This window comes from Branchiostoma belcheri, unplaced genomic scaffold (genome assembly GCF_001625305.1).
Source record: "Branchiostoma belcheri isolate BF01 breed outbred unplaced genomic scaffold, Haploidv18h27 scaffold2, whole genome shotgun sequence".
Taxonomy (NCBI): domain Eukaryota; kingdom Metazoa; phylum Chordata; class Leptocardii; order Amphioxiformes; family Branchiostomatidae; genus Branchiostoma; species Branchiostoma belcheri.
This window is the reverse complement of record NW_017803490.1, coordinates 8,965,625-8,983,584: the sequence shown is the minus strand read 5'-3', so window position 1 is coordinate 8,983,584 and position 17,960 is coordinate 8,965,625. Positions and strand designations below refer to the sequence as shown.

The window sequence follows — 17,960 nt, the reverse complement described above, 5'->3', positions numbered from 1 at the left end:
ACACACACACACACACACACACACACACACAGACAGACGCGCCAAAATAATACCTCCATTTTTCATGGAGGTAATAATAGTCCTAGAGGTAAGTACGGTATTGGCCGTAACTTCTTGTGTTCTTCTTCTTCATCTTTATAGTTAAGGGCACGCGCAACCTGGCCAAGGGTCGCTCGGCCTATCAGTGGAATACTCTGTCCGGAGGAGTCGCCAGCCGCGCTGTGGATGGGAACAAAAGTCCCTACTGGTCAAGTAACTCCTGCACCCACACGAAAGAGGATATCGACCCGTGGTGGCGAGTCGACCTGGGCAGCGAGCATTGTGTGGCCGAGGTGGTCGTCGTTAACCGGATGGACAGCTGTTGCAAAGGAAGGCTGGAAGGCTTCAAAGTTCACGTGGGCAACAGCGGTCATCCAGCCTTCAACCCTAGCTGTGGGGGACCGCAGTCCGTCAGCAAACAAAACGACAAAGGGGAAATCAGGGTAGACTGTGGCGGGCGGAGAGGCCGATATGTTGGGATAACTCTGGATGGCAACGAAAAAATCCTGACACTCTGTGAGGTGGAGGTCTATGGAGGTACGTCTGCATTATACCACTAGATTTCTGTTGTTCGTCGTTAAACTATGTCATTTAGGTCCAATACAGTTTTAGGGTCGGAATATCAGATTTTAGGCCAATATTCCAGTCATAGATAAACATACTAAGTTGTAGCAACACTATCCCAATATATACCGAGTCTACCGTGCCAGAACCGTGCCTAACCCTAAACTTCAGGTATAGAACTAGATAGACACAGTTCTTGATACGATAAATAGCCGGAAAAATGATCTGTCGTCAGAATTGACGTAGATTTTCATTAATGACACAGCTCCCATGTAAGTTTGTTTTAATCCTCAAAACGTAACGTGTTACAGAGAAGAGCAGCCGGAAGCGAGGAGGATATTATGGAGCACTCACAGGTACAGGTAAGGAATGTTTAGTTTCCCCCGGAATAATGAAAACAAAGCAATGCATGGAACCCGGAACAATGTAGAACAAAGTAGAACAAACCAATCGACAGGAGCATAGTTTCAACCTTTATCTACTCTTAAGCCTTACACGTAAGAGATGTCTTTTCGTCTGTCCTTGCAAACTGTAACATTTCTAGTTTAAACAGTTCTTTCTTGTGATGTACATTGTCACAGTTGGAGTTCTTGTCTGCACAGTTTTAAGTTACCCCCCCCCCTCCTCTGTCCTACAGGGGCCCAGGGCAACGACTTGGAGAACGCAGCCTTTGAGGAAGAGGCCTTGGAGAAAAAAGCCTGGGAGGAAGAAGCCTTGGAGGAAGAAGTCTTGGAGGAGATAGAAGCCTTGGAAGTTGCACTCGAGATGGAAAAATAGGCATCCAAGAAAGGCGTCAAGAATGAATAGTGACGCCCACAATATTGTAGCTTAAACCTTAAGTGTCTACTCTTTAAGTAACTTCATGTAACTTAAGCTTCAAGTAACTTGAGTCTCAAGTAACTTCGACCTTAAGTAATTTAAACTTCCAGTTGGTTTAGACATTGCGGTGTCCTAAACTTTAAATTTCTTAACACTAAAGTGACGTAACCTTCAGATGACTTAGCTATCCAGTACTTTAACCCTCAGGTGAAAATGTACCCGAAGTAGGGTTAATCATAATTCCATCAAAGTTTGACATACATCCATATACTTTGACAACCCACAAACAAAAGTCAGTGGATAACTTGAGGATTGAGTATGCAATAATTCTAAGAATAAGCTTACTTTTTGTTTAATTTTAATAAGATCTCCATTGGTGTGGTGTTAGATAAAGTTTACACTATTCTTCCTGGAGTCCGCACTGTTATGATGTAAATCACTTTGTGTTCGCCAGGCCTCCATCCGGGTAATTTGTAATGAATCACCAACTTACAGATAGTAGCTTTTGGACCATCGCACACCGGGGCATGTCCCTACTCTTCTGCGAAAGGTGTAGATCGAACACTACTCAACCCTGCAATCTTTTTTGCAACTAGTTTTGTATTGGTTTAAACATTAGTATAAGGAGATCAGGTGCACACATGGACACACACACATACATACACCACACAAACACACACACATACATAAAAACACACACACACATACACACACACACACAATACGTTTTACACACAAAACGCAACACAAACTAATAAAGAAAGGGGCAAACACAGGGAAGTTTGAAATTTCAGATGTTTGGTGGATTTTAGAGTGAAGAACTGCAATTTTAACAGAAGAAATTGGACGTACCCAAAATTTTCACTGCTCATTAATTGAAAAAGACTGGGGTTCTTTGCTTACTTACTTGATTTTGTCGAGTCCAAACTTACAGAAATCACCAAGACTGTCCAAAACTTGGTCCAGTTTCTTGTGTTGGAAACTGCAGTTCAAACTTGATTCACGAATACTAATAATGGTAATAAAAGAGGTGATCGGTTAAAATGCCTGGCTTTGTGTCCTTTATTTTGGAATCTGTGTCAAGAAAAGACTGTAGGGCAGTGACAGGCCTTATATCGAAGTGATTAATGTTAAGCCAACTGGTAATTATACGTAATTAGTGGAAAATAGCTTTGCTAATGATATAATGGGCTTGTGGACGACGAAAAATCACAGAAAAACGCTGATTCGTGTACGTAGCATCGCATCAGGTTTTCGGGTGCACGAAGGGGTAATAATGAGATGTCCTAAAGCTAAATCTCACGAACTGACAGCAAAAAGGTGCTTATTAAGGCAGCATATCAGGCCTGTTTTGTTTCTGCAACCGAATCCAAAAACGAGGAAAATCCATCTTATTCCGCTTCTTTGGACATGAGTAGCTCAATAAATATATGTGAATAGATAAGATTGGTTAAATCCTTTTTTTGGTTACTTGTTTCCGAGGTTTCACACACACTTACAATGAGAATTGACTTGTCTAAACAACATAATACTTTTCTGCAATCACAATCATTTATTGATAAATGTACATTAGAATCATTTCATCCATCCACGTCAAAAAGTATTTTACATCAGAGTTTATACATACATTTATTAGTAAATAAAGTAAGGTGACAACTTCACAATCTTGAATTGATTCGGATGAACATGAAATACTTTGCAAGAAGAAAAGGTATGCAATTAAACAAAGGTACTCAATTAAACAAAGTTTTCAATCCAACTATACACACACACACATATATATTTAGATAGATGCGTACTCAACTATAGCTTTCGTCAAGCCAACTATATAATATATATATATATACACACACACACATACTGTCATATACAGTATATGTCTCTTTCACTCTCTCTCTCTGTCTCCCTCTCTCTCTAAACAACTTAAATTGCTGTGGCCTAAGAGTAAAATGTACATAGATCTTTGAAATCAAATCTATCATGCTGTAATCATAGCAAACAGTATTTACATAAAGGGTTCAGTTCTATTCAAGGAGCAAAGTTGCCCTAATTTTAATTAGTTATCCTTATTCTGTCCTTTTTGTTGTCGTTATAAATCTGTTATATAATACACATATTTTGCACACACATGGTACACATGATACAAATAAAGAAGCAAAGAAACAACACCTAGGCTTATACTATCATGAAAGGTCGTCTGTGTTGGTAGTTACATGTTTAAAGTTAAGATTTTTGGTCCAACACAAAAACTTCTCTCACCTAGCGCGGGATCCTAGTTCGGCGATCCTGCGCTAGGTGAGAGAATTCTTTGTGTTGGACCAAAAGTCTTAACTTTAAACAACACCTAGGTTTAATAATCTTATTAATTATCTCTTTATCTTCTAATTAACAGTTGCTCTCGTTCCCAGACATGTACTGCTCGATCCCAGGTAAGGCTGGTGAGGTCCTCAGGTCCCGGTTGGTTCGGGCCGGCTCCTTGGCAGACCTGAGACGTTTGCGGAGCCTCGGAGAAACGTCTTCCTCCTCTTCTTCTTCCTCTTCTTCCACCACCTGGAGGTAACACGGAAATTTAAAGTTGACGCCAGTAGCCAGGATTGTGCTTGGGGGGGGGGGGGTGTTCTTCCCACTGTCTAAGGGACCAGCGACAGGACAAGTGGAAATTAATGGTGTTAGTGTTGCACATATCTACTTATGATATCTACTATACCAAGGACCGGGAAGCAGCTCAATGCAGCGAAGCCCGTCCCAGCTCTGCTTTGAACTGGGAGGTGGACTTCGCCTCCGCCACACTGGGCTCAAGTTTATTCCACTCCTTGATGGTGCGAGGGAAGAACGAGAGCCTGTAATAGTTGTTCTTACTCGCGATGGTCTGCAGCTTTAAAGCGTGGTCAGTGCGACGAGAGCCTAGGGGGATCCAGGGTCATTCTCCCCGGGAAAATTGTGAGAAATCGAACCTTCTGAAATGCGAGTTATTTGAAGGCATGTGCGAATTTTTGGTAGGCAAATCAGCCTCCTCAGGATACCTCTCTGATGACTGTGTCCAGCCTGAGTGGTGGAAGCCTCCGTCCCTGTACTGCCGATCCCGCACGCTGGGAGGCGCTGCTACGCTGTGCTGCAGGCGGCTCCTGCAGTTCCGACCCGGACTGCTGTGAGGCGCTGCTGTACTTGGCAAAGATCTGGTTCCGCTCGTGCTCGCGAAGCTCCTTCCTGTCCAGACGGGCGCGCTCCTGGGGAGTCAGGTTCTCCTTTCCTGATGCCCGGCCTGGAAAAAACAAAACAGATGATTTGTGATGTATGAAATGAGTACTGAAAAGCCTTCTGGTGCAAAATACTAAGTAAGAAGTCACCAGTGAATGCATCTTCTTGTTAAGATGGGAATTTATGCCAAAGAACCCTTATAAATAAACTTTGTACAAGGTACAAAGTCTGGAATCTATATGTTAATATTGTAACAAACATACCGGTACTATGAGACTTATCTTCCTTACATAGACTATACATTGGATAGGAATGCACTTTTACAGTCAGTGGTGGGACGCGATTGGACTTGTATGTAGTGAATTGCAAATATGTGGGACAATGAAGCAATACTCAGACATTGATCCTTACCCCTCCTGCTGGGGTGAGCGCTGGCAGCGCGAGTCGGCCGGGGGACTAGAGACTCGCTGTCCTCATCGTAAGCGTCAGAAGCACCCGACTCGTTCATCTCCATGGAGCTCTGGCCACTCTCTCCCTAAAGATAGAATATTCATCTTTTAAATATAATTAGTGAATCTCTATGGAAATCACTCGATATCTTTATTTGCAATCAGATACAGATTCATGTACAGATACATAATATTATTCATGCACAGATACAGATTCATGTACAGATATACAGATACAGATTTTCCGAGTAGGATGACCGTGTCAGTCCCTACACCTGAGTGAGGGTTACAGTTGACACGGTAGCCTTCGCGTGGATTAGTGAATGAAAGGCCTTTATTGTATGTTTATGCTCTTGAATGCTGTGCCTTGGATAAAGACACTTTACACCAGGTATTTCCTCACTGGAGTCTGAGGGAAAAAGAAAACCTAGCTTCCAGGTTAGGAACATCTTCACAGATGGGACGTAAAGCTATAGAAATTCCATGTTTTAAGGGAGACATTCTTTGAGCACATTTATGTAAAAGAGTAGGGGTCGATTTGAGTGTGAGTGGAAAAATCAAATCTGGAGTGTTACACCAATGGGCAGTTATCATTAACTAGTTGACCAATTCATGATATATATTCAGCACCAGAGACAGGCCTGTTCATACATGCAATGTTACACATGGTGTTCAGTACCAAGGTTACATTCCATGTGTATGTATTCTATGCCAGATTTGGCCAACTTGTGGAGTGTCTGTCACTTGGACTAACTCACACACAGGTCCCACTTGCATAAGATAAAGAAGATATAAATTTTAAGGGTCCTCACACTCTCCAGGCTGCCCTGAGATCCCAGAAGTCTGGTCCTGCTGGAGCTGCGCCCGGGGTTGGCCGGTCCGGCCAAGTCATGTGCCTGTAAATCGTCCTGGCTGCCTGCAGGAGTCACCTGATTACTTCTCTCATTTTTCCTGGAATGGGAAAGAAACAAAAAGATGAAGAAAAAAAAGTTTCAAATGCTGTTTTATTATTTTATTCTTGTGAAAAAATTGAACAATATTTCAAAATCTGATTCATCATTCATCATTTTACATGTTAAAATAGTTTGCAAGTAGTTACAGTTACTGTAGTGCTTTATTGAAAGCATGTTCTTGCCGCAATTTTGCCAGCAACACTCAGAAAAAATGTATAATATGTTACAGTAGTACTGTGTACTGTGCTCACATACACATACATCCCCCCAGACACATAATTATATACAGCCAGAGAGAGAGAGAAAGACATAGAGAGAGAGATAAAGAGAGAGAAAGAGAGAGGCTTACTCAAAGACAGATTCAGAGAGAGAGAGAGAGAGAGAGAGAAAGAGAGAGATAGAGAAATGACAGCAGGAAAGCAAATACTTAACGGTAGAACAAAATTGAAACAAACAGTGGTACTGACTTCTTCATGACCAGCACGACCAGGAAGCAGAGAAGCATGATGGTTAAGATGACAGAGAAGAAGATAATGGTGATAACCCATGAGGCCAGGGTGAGAGAAAGGAGACAGAGGAGAGACAGAAGGAGAGATGAAGAGAGAGACAGAAAGAGACAGAGATAGAGAGACAGAGAGACATAAAGAGACGAAGAGATAGAGAAAGAGACAGAAAGGAAGAAAAGGAGAGATGAAGAGAGAGACAGAAAGAGACAGACGAAGAGAAAGAGAGACAGACAAAGAGACATAAAGAGAGAGAAAGACAGAGACAGAGAGAGACAGAGAGAGAGACACAGAGAGAGAGAGAGAGATGCTGTACTAATCCAAACAAACAGTGGTACTGACTTCTTCATGACGAGCACAGCCAGGAAGCAGAGCAGCATGATGGTCAGGATGACGGAGAAGAAGATAATCGTGATGACCCAGGAGGCCAGGGTGGTTGCCGCTTCAGCCGTCTGAGCGCTCGACGTTCCCTCCCCGCCACGGATCCTGTAGCCTAGTCTCTGGAACATCAGAAAACAAACATGTCAGAACCAAGAGGTCCCGGGTTCGAATCCTGCCAGATCACCAACCTTGTGCCTTTGGCAAAATTTTCATGAGTATGTCGATGAAGGTTAACAACTGGATATGATTTTGGAAACGGTCAGACGTTTCAGCTAGCATCCACTACTTTTCATGAGTATTTCAATTTCAGCACCAAGGGCAGGGATTGTTTTCCACGTCCCCTGCCTGCCGCATATCCTGTAGCCTAGTCTCTGGAATATCAAAAAACGAAAATATCAGAAGACAGAAGAAAGATGTCCAGACTATGCATGATGTTCAAAATGACTAATAAACTGGTGGACGTCCCAACTACTAAGTACCTAATACCAGCCCAGAAGAGACCAAGAAATAGCCATGCCTTCAAGTACCAGAGATATCAACCATAGATTGACCTGCTATACGGGTACAGATACAGTAAGTGTGAGTGTAAGTGAGTGGGTAAATGATAGAGTGAGTGTGAGTGAGTGGGTGAGTGAATGATAGAGTGAGTGTGTGTGTGAGTGGGTGCCTGAGTGAATGATAGAGTGAGTGTGTGAGTGAGTTTGAGTGAGTGGGTGAGTGAGTGAATGATAGAGTGAGTGTGTGAGTGTGAGTGAGTGGGTGAGTGAATGACAGAGTGAGTGTGTGAGTGAGTGAGTGCGAGTGAGTGGGTGAGTGTGTGTATGAGAGTGAGTGAGAGTGTAAGTGAGTGTGTGAGTGTGTGTGTGTGTATGAGTGAGTGTGATTGAGTGAGAGTGTATGAGTGTGTGGGTGAGTGAGTGAGTGAATGATAGAGTGAGTGTGAGTGAGTGAGTGTGTGTATGAGTGTGTGTGTGAGTGAGTTTGAGTGATAGAGTGAGTGTGAGTGAGTGAGTGTGTGTATGAGTGTGTGTGTGAGTGAGTTTGAGTGAGTGGGTGAGTGAATGACAGAGTGAGTGTGAGTGAGAGTGTATGAGTGGGTGTATGAGTGTGTGTATGAGTGAGAGTGAGTGAGAGTGTATGAGTGTGTGTATGAGTGTGTAGGTGAGTGAGTGAGTGATGCTAGGTTTAAGAAGTCGACACCTACCGCATTTATATCCTCCTGCCCATCCCACACGGCCACAGCCAGACTGAACTGAGGAAGGTACCGCGGAGCCTGGGCTGGGTCCTCTGGCGCTGCTCTGATCTTCCTCAGCACCTGGGAGATGGACAAGGCTTGTTTTCAAACTAGATAGGTAACATTTGCAAAGCGAATAGCCCAAAAAACTACTGTACAAATGCATTCATACACGTATGTATGGTGAGCAGTCTCTTCAACTCAGTTCTGCTACATATTGTAACCCAACACCACAGGATATTACTACAGCACAAGTTACCATGGTAGCGTGACATACGTCTGGTCTGAGCAATTGACTTTTTGTTTGGAGAGGAAGCAACAAAGCAAAAACTTGATATCGGTTCTAGCTATTCTCTACAAGTAAGGAAACAATGCAGACAATAGTTGCATTCTTATCACATAAAACACGATTTACAGAATTTTACAGTGGGTTACCTATTCATAGTGACCACTGAAGGGAATGAGGAAAATGGCAGACCTGAGTACACTGGTGTTCTGTTCCAATAGGTTACAGTAAGCTCCTTACCTGTCCCTTGGCAGCTGAGATCTGGTCTCCAGTGAGACTACGGATAACTCTGTTGCCACTACCGGTCTTACACAGGTTGTTGGGTCCAAAGTCATTCTGTATGAAGATTCTCACTCTAGAAACACCAATAGAAAATTACATGATGTTTTGCATATCCTGGTATCAAAGAAAAAAACATTATACATTGCATTTTCGTTATCACTAGTCTATCTTAGAAGAAGAGTGCGTATATTTGTTTGTAACTAGGAGGTTGTGAGTTCAAACCCGATACCTGGCTAAAAATGTTGCACACTACGTTCTTGGATTTTGGACTAAGCACTCAGTATCTGTCAGAAAGAGTATGGGATTAGGTCAACACACAACACTACCAGCGGGCTAGCCACCTGCTGTAGTGCCTGCACAGCTGTGTGGCCCATGGGCTACAGAAATGTAGATGGGCACAACCCCTATGCTCCACATGTAGAAGAACATCCCCCAACAGGTAATTTGAATTACATTAAACACAATGTCTCACTCTAGAACTCTAGAACTTTTCTTACTCAACATCTTCAGATTCCGTCTCGACCTTAGGATAACCTTCCAGCATGCCCACGTTTCCTTGTGATGTATAGCTGTGCAACTCTCGCCTGGTGGAAAAATAAGAATTATTTTTTATTAATTCTTTTGTTATGCTATAACTTATTAATAGCATGTTTGAAAATTGCAGTGTTACATGTAAATAGTACAGCGCTCTGGAAATGCTAAAGAAAATTTAGAAATACACAGTCACGCATCTCTACATGACCAACCAACCAACCAACCAACCAACCAACCAACCAACCAACCAACCAACCAACCAATCAATCAAGCAAAAAATCAACCAATCAACTAATCGATCAATCAATGAATTCAGTCAGGCAACAAACCAACCAATTTGGTACCATGTAACCAGCTATAAGCTAACAAAAATTCACACTCACTAATAGCATTTCATATAGCAATAAAGCAGTAAAATTTCAAATGTAACAGAAACAAAAACCAACTAGCAAAAACAAAAAAAAATGTTACTCAAGCAACTGGATAGATTAAAAAAAACAGCTGCAATGTCCTCACCACTCTCCAGAGTAGGGGCAGCATTCAGCGAACCCCTCCTCAGTGTTACAGTAGTCATTCACGGCATCCGCTATGGCAAAGTTAAAACTGTCCTTCAGACCTTCCCACTGTAATATGAGGAATGAAAAAATTGTATTACTTTTTTGTATCATTTTTAATAACAGCAAAATTGGACTGAAGCATTAAGGCTTAGTTACATGTAATGTTGTTGTTTCTACTTGAATTTTTACAATTACCATAACCACTTTATCACTAATTAATAATTTTTACGGCTCTCAGTGGCCAATATGAGATGTTGTCACATCGGCGCACCAAATCCGTAAGGTGTTTTTGGCACCCTGACAGACAGATTAGCCTAAGAGGCTCGGTGGGCGTCACTCCACCGTATAGGTGGGGAAGTCGTGTAAAGTGCCTTTCCCAAGGGCACAACGTCGGGCCACGGTGAGTATCGAACCCGGGACCTCTCGGTTCCGAGTCCAATGCTCTAACCGATCTAACAATATATCACTGGTCTTACATTTTGAGGTATGATTGTCAGCAACTAGGTTACACTTGCAGCACATTGACACAAGTGTCTGTTTTTAAAGTTAAAAGAAATTATTTCTTTCTTCATCACTGCTTTAGATGCCAATGCCTATAATACTTGGTTTATACTCAAGTTGTAGAATGAAATAAAATGATAAAACACAAGCAAAAAGTTCACCTTGTTGATGGGCAGATCAATGATGAACACCTGGATAGAATGGTTCTCATCATCACCTGGTCGACAAATAGAAAAATATCAGCATCAAAGTTTGCTCATACACAAGCCTTTGGAAATTGTTACGCAACTGGACAGATCTGAAAAACTTTCGACAGGCATTTCAAGCAGCATCCATTACTTTTTGTCAGTGAATGCTGGATGCTACCTGAAATGTCTAAAATCTATCCAATTGCTTGAGTAACAATTTTCTGTACATGTACCTCATTCCTGGATGTCTAACCTACATTGACACAAAGTGTACTACATGTATGTAATATACTGTATAATACTGTTGTACAATATACTATATGTCATAATTGTGTCCTAGTTGTCATTTGAATTACATAATTAAATTGCTACAGCTTGCTACCTGGGCAGTCGTGGATGTTGCATTCCCGAGTGAAGGACTCGGTGGCCTGTTCACACCTCCCCTGGATGCACACCCTGCTCTGGGTTTGTATCCCTCCGCCACACGAGGCTGTGCACACAGAGAAGTCGCTCCAAGATGACCACTTGGACGTGCCTGCAACAGTGGAAGGATTGACATAACAGGTGACCATCACCTCTTCAAGATGTCAAACCTCAGAGACCAGACTGTAAGATTTGAACCACTCACACTGGGTACCCTACTCTTTTTGATAAGTGCGGTGGGTTCTTTAATGTGCGTAGGGTGTGGCTGTCCCCAACACGGGACCTCCATTTAACGTCCTATCTACATTGTAAGGGACATTTCTAAACCGTAGCTACGTAATGATTTACACCTGAGCAAAGTGAAGTAAGTCGTATCTGTATCTGTATCTGTATAGCCGGTATAACCGCCTTTCGGCGTAACACACCAGCTTCGCAGGCACGCGGCGCGGCGGCAGCTGGCTATATTACACCGATCGACTTGTTCCACCTAACCCTTGAACTTCTAGCTCTAGACATTGTTTAAAGCTATCTATTGACAGTGCCCCTACTGTACTTGGTGACAGTGAGTTCCACTCTGCGATAGTTCTAGGAAAGAATGAATTCTTGAACACCTCAATCCTTGGTTGATAACTCTGGTACTTGAATGCGTGGCTATTTCTTGTTCTCTTCTGGGCTGGTATTAGGTACTTAGTAGTTGGGACATCCACCAGTTTATTAGTCATTTTGTACATCATGCATAGTCTAGACATCTTTCTTCTGTCTTCAAGTGAGGTCCACTGTAGGTTTCTTTTCATTTCCGTGACACTAGCACCTCTTACATAGTTGTTCATACAGAATCTTGCAGCTTGATTCTGTACCCTTTCCAATTTGTCTTTGTCTTTCTTTGTATATGGATCCCATACTGTCGCAGCGTATTCTAGGTTCGGTCTTACAAGTGACGTGTATGCAAGTGATTTTACTCTAGTTGGACATGCCCACAGATTACGTTTAATCACTCCCAATGCCTGTTTCGCCTTAGTTGTGATATTATTAACATGTGCACCCCACTTCAGTCCGCTTGTCAGCGTGACGCCCAGATACGGATGAATTTTTGTGCTTGCTAAAGCCTGACCACAAAACTGGTAGCTAGTTGCATGTGGTGTTCGTTTGTTTGTTATGTGCATAATGTAGCATTTTCCGTATTAAACTGCATGAGCCATTTGCTTTGCCATTCTTCCAGGGTGTTCAGGTCTTTTGGAGAAGTTGTGAGTCGGTCTGTGTAGAAAGCTCTACATACAATAGACAGTCATCGGCAAATAACCTTACATTTGAGTCAAGCTGATCTGGTAGGTCATTTATATACAAGAGAAAGAGCAATGGCCCCAGGACAGTTCCTTGAGGGACCCCAGACGCTACTTTAACTGGAGCCGACGCCTTCCCTTCAACCACTACTGTCGTGCACAAGATCAGTGCGAAGGTAGGATTCGAACCCCGGACCTCTTGGGTCTGAGGTGAACACTCAACCGTTGTGCCACATGACCCCACACATTAATGTTTTACTGCGTCCCAAATGAACACAGGAAATTGCTCGTAATATTTTATGTTTGTTCCAGGTACAGATCAGTTACATACAGATTAAAGGTGAAAGGTGACTGACCTTCGCAGGACAGAGGTTAAAGGTGAAAGGTGACTGACCCCCGCAGGACAGAGGTTAAAGGTGAAAGGTGACTGACCTCCGCAAGACAGTCCGTCCAGCCCAGGCTCCCCTGACGGACAGGTACAGCGGAACCCTCCCACAGCGTTCTCACAGACAGCGTCTTCTCTGCAGATATCTGGGAACTCTGAACACTCATCTATGTCTGTGGGGTAAAAAAGATTTAGATTTAGAGTTGGAGAATAGTACACATCCACACCAACACACACAAAATACATTTCAGCGGAACCCTCCCACAGCGTTCTCACAGACGGAGTCTTCTCGGCAGATATCTGGGGACTCTGAACACTCATCTATGTCTGTTGGGGAAAAAACAAACAAAAATTATAGAGTCAGTGGAGAATACATGCATGTACACACCCCCCCCCCCACATTCACAGAACAACTCTGATATCTGGGGACTCTGAGCACTCATCGATGTCTGCGGGGTAAAACATAACTATAGAGTTACAACAGAATGCACCCAATCCCCAACACATACACACACACACACACATACACACACACACACTAACACACACATACACACACACACACGCACATGTACACACACACACACACACACACACACACACACACACACACACACACACACACACATGGTTATAGGTTAAGAGTTATGGCACCTTCACATCTCCGCCCTCCTGGTCCCATCCTCATGCCAGTAGGACAGGCGCAGACGGCTGTGTCATTGACAAGGGTACAGGCATGTGAGCAGGGGTGGTCCTCTGGGCAGGTAGAATTGGCTGTGGCGATATAAATGTAGGGTTGTTGTTAGTTGTCTACAAAACAGACAAAATGGTGACCATCCTGGGCGTTTTAACTTTCAGCACCAAGGACAGGGATTGTTTTCAACATTTTTATTTTGTGACAAATATATATAGAATATAGAATCTTTTTTTGCATGTTCATGCCCATGGAGCTAAATTCATGCATTGGAGTATGATGTTACATGACGTACATTATACTGAGTAACATAGTACATAGGATAGAAGAATAAAAGAATAACATAAAAGTCTTAGGAACTACTGGAGAATACATTTTATCTAATCAAGGTCTTGAAGATTTTATTTTCTCTCCTTTTAAAGCAACTGGAGATTAATTCACGTAGTTGTTCTTTTGTAGAATTATGTATATAGATTTTGAAAAGCAATCCTCCAGCCTTACAGAACTCGCTGAATGCAGTTGACACGTACCTAAGCAGGTGAAGCCGTCCTGAGCGAGAATGAAGCCGTCCTGACAGGTGCACCTGAAGCCGGGGTCAGAGTTCACACACACCTGGTCACAGGTGTTCAAGGTCGGGCTCTGGCACTCATCAAGGTCTGCACAGGTGAGACAAGGTCATTGTTATATATAGTATAAACTTGTACATTTGTGCTAAAACTAGACTTCCAGAGCGCATCATTTCATACTTGTTTTTATTGGATTTTATGTGACTGTGACTAGATAGACATGGTTCTGGATACAGCATAAACCATTCAGGTATAGAAGTACAGTAGATACTATATTAGGCATGGTTCTTGATAAGATAGAGACTATCAAGAACCGTGCCTGATCCTTACTCTAACCTTAAATTATACACACAGAACTATATATGCACGATTTAGTAGTTACCCGAGCATCCGAGTCCGTCAGAGTCCAGCACAGTGAACTCATCACACCTGCAGGCGAAGCTGCCGTTCAGGTTCAGACAGGTGGTGTTGTCACGGCAACGGGCAGGTGTGGCGCAGTCGTCGATGTCTGCAGAATAAAATTCATACGACAATGGCAGCGCACATTGTGGGTCATGTTACATTTAACAAAATTGTAAATTCTTATTCTGATAATGATGTAGTGACCATTTGTAGCTTATTTAGAACAGGTACCAACATTTGTTGCTTTACGAAATATAACTCTAAGGATACCTACCTGTATGTGGTACATATACATGTAGATTGAGTGTAGAGTTAGCAATTTAGTAGTCCCTGTCAAATGATTTTTGTGTGTATTGATTGTAGGAATAAAGAATTTAAAAAAAAGAAACTTTAAGATGAAATGCTTCTCACTGATACCCATATCCAGTCATTTATAACAGACTGAGTATCATTGGTTCAAACTCAGCAGTATCAAACTCTTCCTGCGAAGGTTTTACAGTGAAAGGCTCTAGTTAGAGTTCTTACCGACACAGGTGGTGTTCTGCACCAGGGTGAAACCAGCAGGGCAGGAGCACACTTGTTTCCCAGCAATCATTGCACAGGAGTGGGAGCAGCGATGGCCAATGGGGCAGTCTGCATAGGCTGGAGAGATAAGAACACATTTCTCATGTCATAGACAGGAAAGAAGCGGTGTGCCTACCAAGAATTTGGCCAAGTACCACCTGGATTTTCACAGTTTCTGTTGCATGTTTGGTCAACATTTCATCTGGTTTTTCCCTGTTGCAGACAATGTCTCTTCTGACATAGCATTTGAAAACTATATATAGATGGGATGTTATCCTTACATACATGAATACAAGTGCTATGCACAATATATCACACAGTTCACACAGGCGCAGTGTGTTCTGTCGACATACTTCAGAATGAAATCCTAGTGCAATGAACTTTTAACAAGACTTACCCATGCAGGTCTCCTGGTCATCGTTAAGTCTGTACCCATCCGGACATGCACAGTAGAAGCCTGGCTCTGTGTTCACACAGATCTGTTCACAGGTGTTCTGCACTGGGCTCTCACACTCATTGTTATCTGCAGGAACAGCAAACAAATAAACAAACAAACAGACATGAGGCTAGTCTACATTGTACATACAGAATTTCCACTAAGACTGTTCACAAGTATTCTGCACTGTGCTCTCACACTCGTTGTTATCTACAGTAGCAAACAAACAAACAAGTAAGCAAACATGAACTTTTGTGTGTACACTAAAAAGACTTAATTCTCAGGTATTCAGTAACAGGCTCTCACACTTAGTCTTATCTACAGTATCTTCAGTAAGTCTTATATACAACATGAACTTTCATGTATACAGTAGTAAAGACTTTCCCCTCAGTCTGTTTAAAGTTCTTCTGCACTGGGCTTTTACACTCATTGTTATCTGCAGTAAACTAAGTCAATATGTCTTTGCCCTATTGCTGTATGTGTCAATTGTTCTTTAGCTTCTTTTGGGGTCTTACACAGGCTAGGCAGATAAATGAATTTCCATTCATTCATTCATTCATTGAAAAAGCAGAAAAAGGCAATACTACTTTTGCAGTATAGATATCATGGTAACAATTCTGCTGCAGGGTTTAATACATGTATTGCTAGTATAAGAGCTGCAGCTAGTTTGCACTGTCCTTGGTGCTGAACTTGTAGTGCAATAAGGACTGTTTATAACAATTACAAAATTAATGCACCTGTGCAGTTGAGTCCGTCCCCGCTGTAGCCATTTCAGGTGGGCAGGGGCCACAGGTGAAACCCAAACAAAATAAACAAACAAACAAACATAAACACACCTGTGCAGTTGAGTCCGTCCCCGCTGTAGCCAGGTGGACAGGTGCCGCAGGTGAAACCTGTGTCAGGTGCAGGCACGTCCACACACCTGACGCCTGGGAAGCAGGGGGAGCTCAGACATGCATCATAATCTGGAACAACAACATGTTTCTCAAGTAATGGTGGGTTGAGGACATTTAGGCATTGTTTTATCAAGAACCGTGCTGTAACAGTATTCAACTAATGCTCAGGTATTATTCTGGATAGTCCACACTTATCCAGAACCACGCTTCATCCAGATTTAGGTCCAATGCACAGGCACAGTTCTGGATAGTCCATGTGTATCCAGAACTTTGCCTGGGACAAATCTACATTCTTGGATACCAAGAGACTATCCAGATCTATGCTTGACAGGCACAGTTCTAGATACAACAACATGTTGATAACAGTTAGACATTGTATCCAGAACCATGCTCAGGCACCATTCTGGATTGTCCACATGTATCCAGAACCATGCTCAGGCACTGTTCTGGATTGTCCACATGTATCCAGAACCATGCTCAGGCACCGTTCTGGATTGTCCACATGTATCCAGAACGGTTACCGTGTCTGAGCATGGTTCTGGATGAATAAAACCATTGCATTGATAGATGGAAAAACTGTTATTATGTATATAAGGAAGACAAAGACTTTCTTCAACTGTTTGGGCCAAGATATGAGCATTTTGGAGTTGATTCAGAGGAATTTTTTGTAAATCAGAAAAAAAAACACGAAGTAGGTAAATCAATTTATAAAGTCGATGTGGCCATAGTAACAACAGAAGCCAAACGTAAAGGTAAGAAAAGTGATATCGATCTAGTTTCAGCTCACTGAAGAGCTAATCTTCCACTGGTCGTAACAGAGAAGACAGACGCTATGTACAGTATTTACAGGTTCATTGTACCAGGGAAATTCCCCTAGCTCTTTTCGACAAGCGTAATGAACAGTGGACCACGGCTTAACGTCCCGTCCTAAAGACTGCGACCCTAAACAGTAGCGTGCATGTCGGGTGAGCAACAACAGCCAACAACAACTCCCAACCTCTTAGTCCAGAGGCAGGATCGCTAACCACTGGACTAAGCACGCACCTATACACGTGGGGAGTTCTCCTATCCACTGTTTGGTAGGGCCACAGGTGAGTGTGGCGTCTGAGCTCAGTCTGTAACCATGGTGACAGCGGAAACGCGTGACGGCCTGGTACCGAGTGCTGTTCAGGACCAGGTCTCCATGAGCGATCATAACGTTAGGCGGACCGCAGTCAACAACTGTAACAAACACAAAGAGTTTACTGTTAGAAAATCTAAGCAGTGATGATATTGTATCCAGAACCGTGCTTATATAGTTGCCTGAGTGGGTTACGGTTAGAATAAGGTATGGTTCTGGATAGTTTCAGCATATCCAAGAATGTAGATTTGTTCCAGGCGTTCTGAATATACATCTAGATCCATGAAATGGATGGCTGACATGGTTCTAGATACAACATATGGATTGTATATATTATAAAGAAGGGGTTATTTTTTTTTCCATAGTCAATATGTAATGAAAAAGTTTGTCTTGGTTTTATTCCTACGGTTACTCAAAGGTGGTACTCATTTCACATCGGGTTAGTAAAAACTGCAGGTACTGGTGGGAATAGAACTCTTAACCTTGTGGTCCAGGAGGGGGGTTGTTGGAACACTACAAAGTTTTTTCTTAAAAACCAAAGAGTACCAGTATCTGATGTTTCAGTGTCTGCAAACTGTCTGCTAAGCAGATAATTGTAATGTTTAAGTTCCTTATAGGACGTGTTTAAAGTTAAAACTTTTGTTCCAACACAAAATCTCTCAACTAGAGCTTTCGAACAGTCACTCTGGTCTTCCTCAGTAGACTG

At 42.5% G+C, this 17,960-nt stretch overlaps 2 protein-coding genes across 4 annotated transcripts in view; one reads left to right on the top strand and one right to left on the bottom strand.

Moving 5' to 3' along the window:
• The window catches only part of LOC109468876 (fucolectin-like), a 6,628-nt gene extending 4,162 nt beyond the window's left edge, over window positions 1–2,466 (top strand). Inside the window, exons 3-5 of one of the 3 annotated variants that reach the window (XM_019767252.1) lie at window positions 142–576; window positions 915–959; window positions 1,241–2,466. In XM_019767252.1, coding sequence (XP_019622811.1) covers window positions 142–576; window positions 915–959; window positions 1,241–1,380 — 620 coding nt within the window. In that variant the 3' untranslated portion in view covers window positions 1,381–2,466. Of the gene's footprint in view, window positions 1–141; window positions 577–914; window positions 966–1,240 lie in introns of all 3 variants that reach the window. The other 2 variants (XM_019767251.1, XM_019767253.1) reach the window with 2 other exon arrangements.
• The window catches only part of LOC109468820, a 34,498-nt gene continuing 18,389 nt past the window's right edge, over window positions 1,852–17,960 (bottom strand). The window contains exons 25-42 of the mRNA XM_019767159.1: window positions 17,179–17,355; window positions 16,075–16,203; window positions 15,200–15,325; window positions 14,764–14,880; window positions 14,219–14,344; window positions 13,801–13,926; window positions 13,231–13,350; window positions 12,624–12,749; window positions 10,462–10,517; window positions 9,759–9,865; window positions 9,206–9,292; window positions 8,667–8,781; window positions 8,111–8,221; window positions 6,868–7,025; window positions 5,882–6,020; window positions 5,089–5,155; window positions 4,446–4,684; window positions 1,852–3,972 (exon numbers count right to left, since the gene is read on the bottom strand). Coding sequence (XP_019622718.1) covers window positions 3,808–3,972; window positions 4,446–4,684; window positions 5,089–5,155; window positions 5,882–6,020; window positions 6,868–7,025; window positions 8,111–8,221; window positions 8,667–8,781; window positions 9,206–9,292; window positions 9,759–9,865; window positions 10,462–10,517; window positions 12,624–12,749; window positions 13,231–13,350; window positions 13,801–13,926; window positions 14,219–14,344; window positions 14,764–14,880; window positions 15,200–15,325; window positions 16,075–16,203; window positions 17,179–17,355 — 2,291 coding nt within the window. The 3' untranslated portion in view covers window positions 1,852–3,807. The remainder of the gene's footprint in view (window positions 3,973–4,445; window positions 4,685–5,088; window positions 5,156–5,881; window positions 6,021–6,867; window positions 7,026–8,110; window positions 8,222–8,666; window positions 8,782–9,205; window positions 9,293–9,758; window positions 9,866–10,461; window positions 10,518–12,623; window positions 12,750–13,230; window positions 13,351–13,800; window positions 13,927–14,218; window positions 14,345–14,763; window positions 14,881–15,199; window positions 15,326–16,074; window positions 16,204–17,178; window positions 17,356–17,960) is intronic.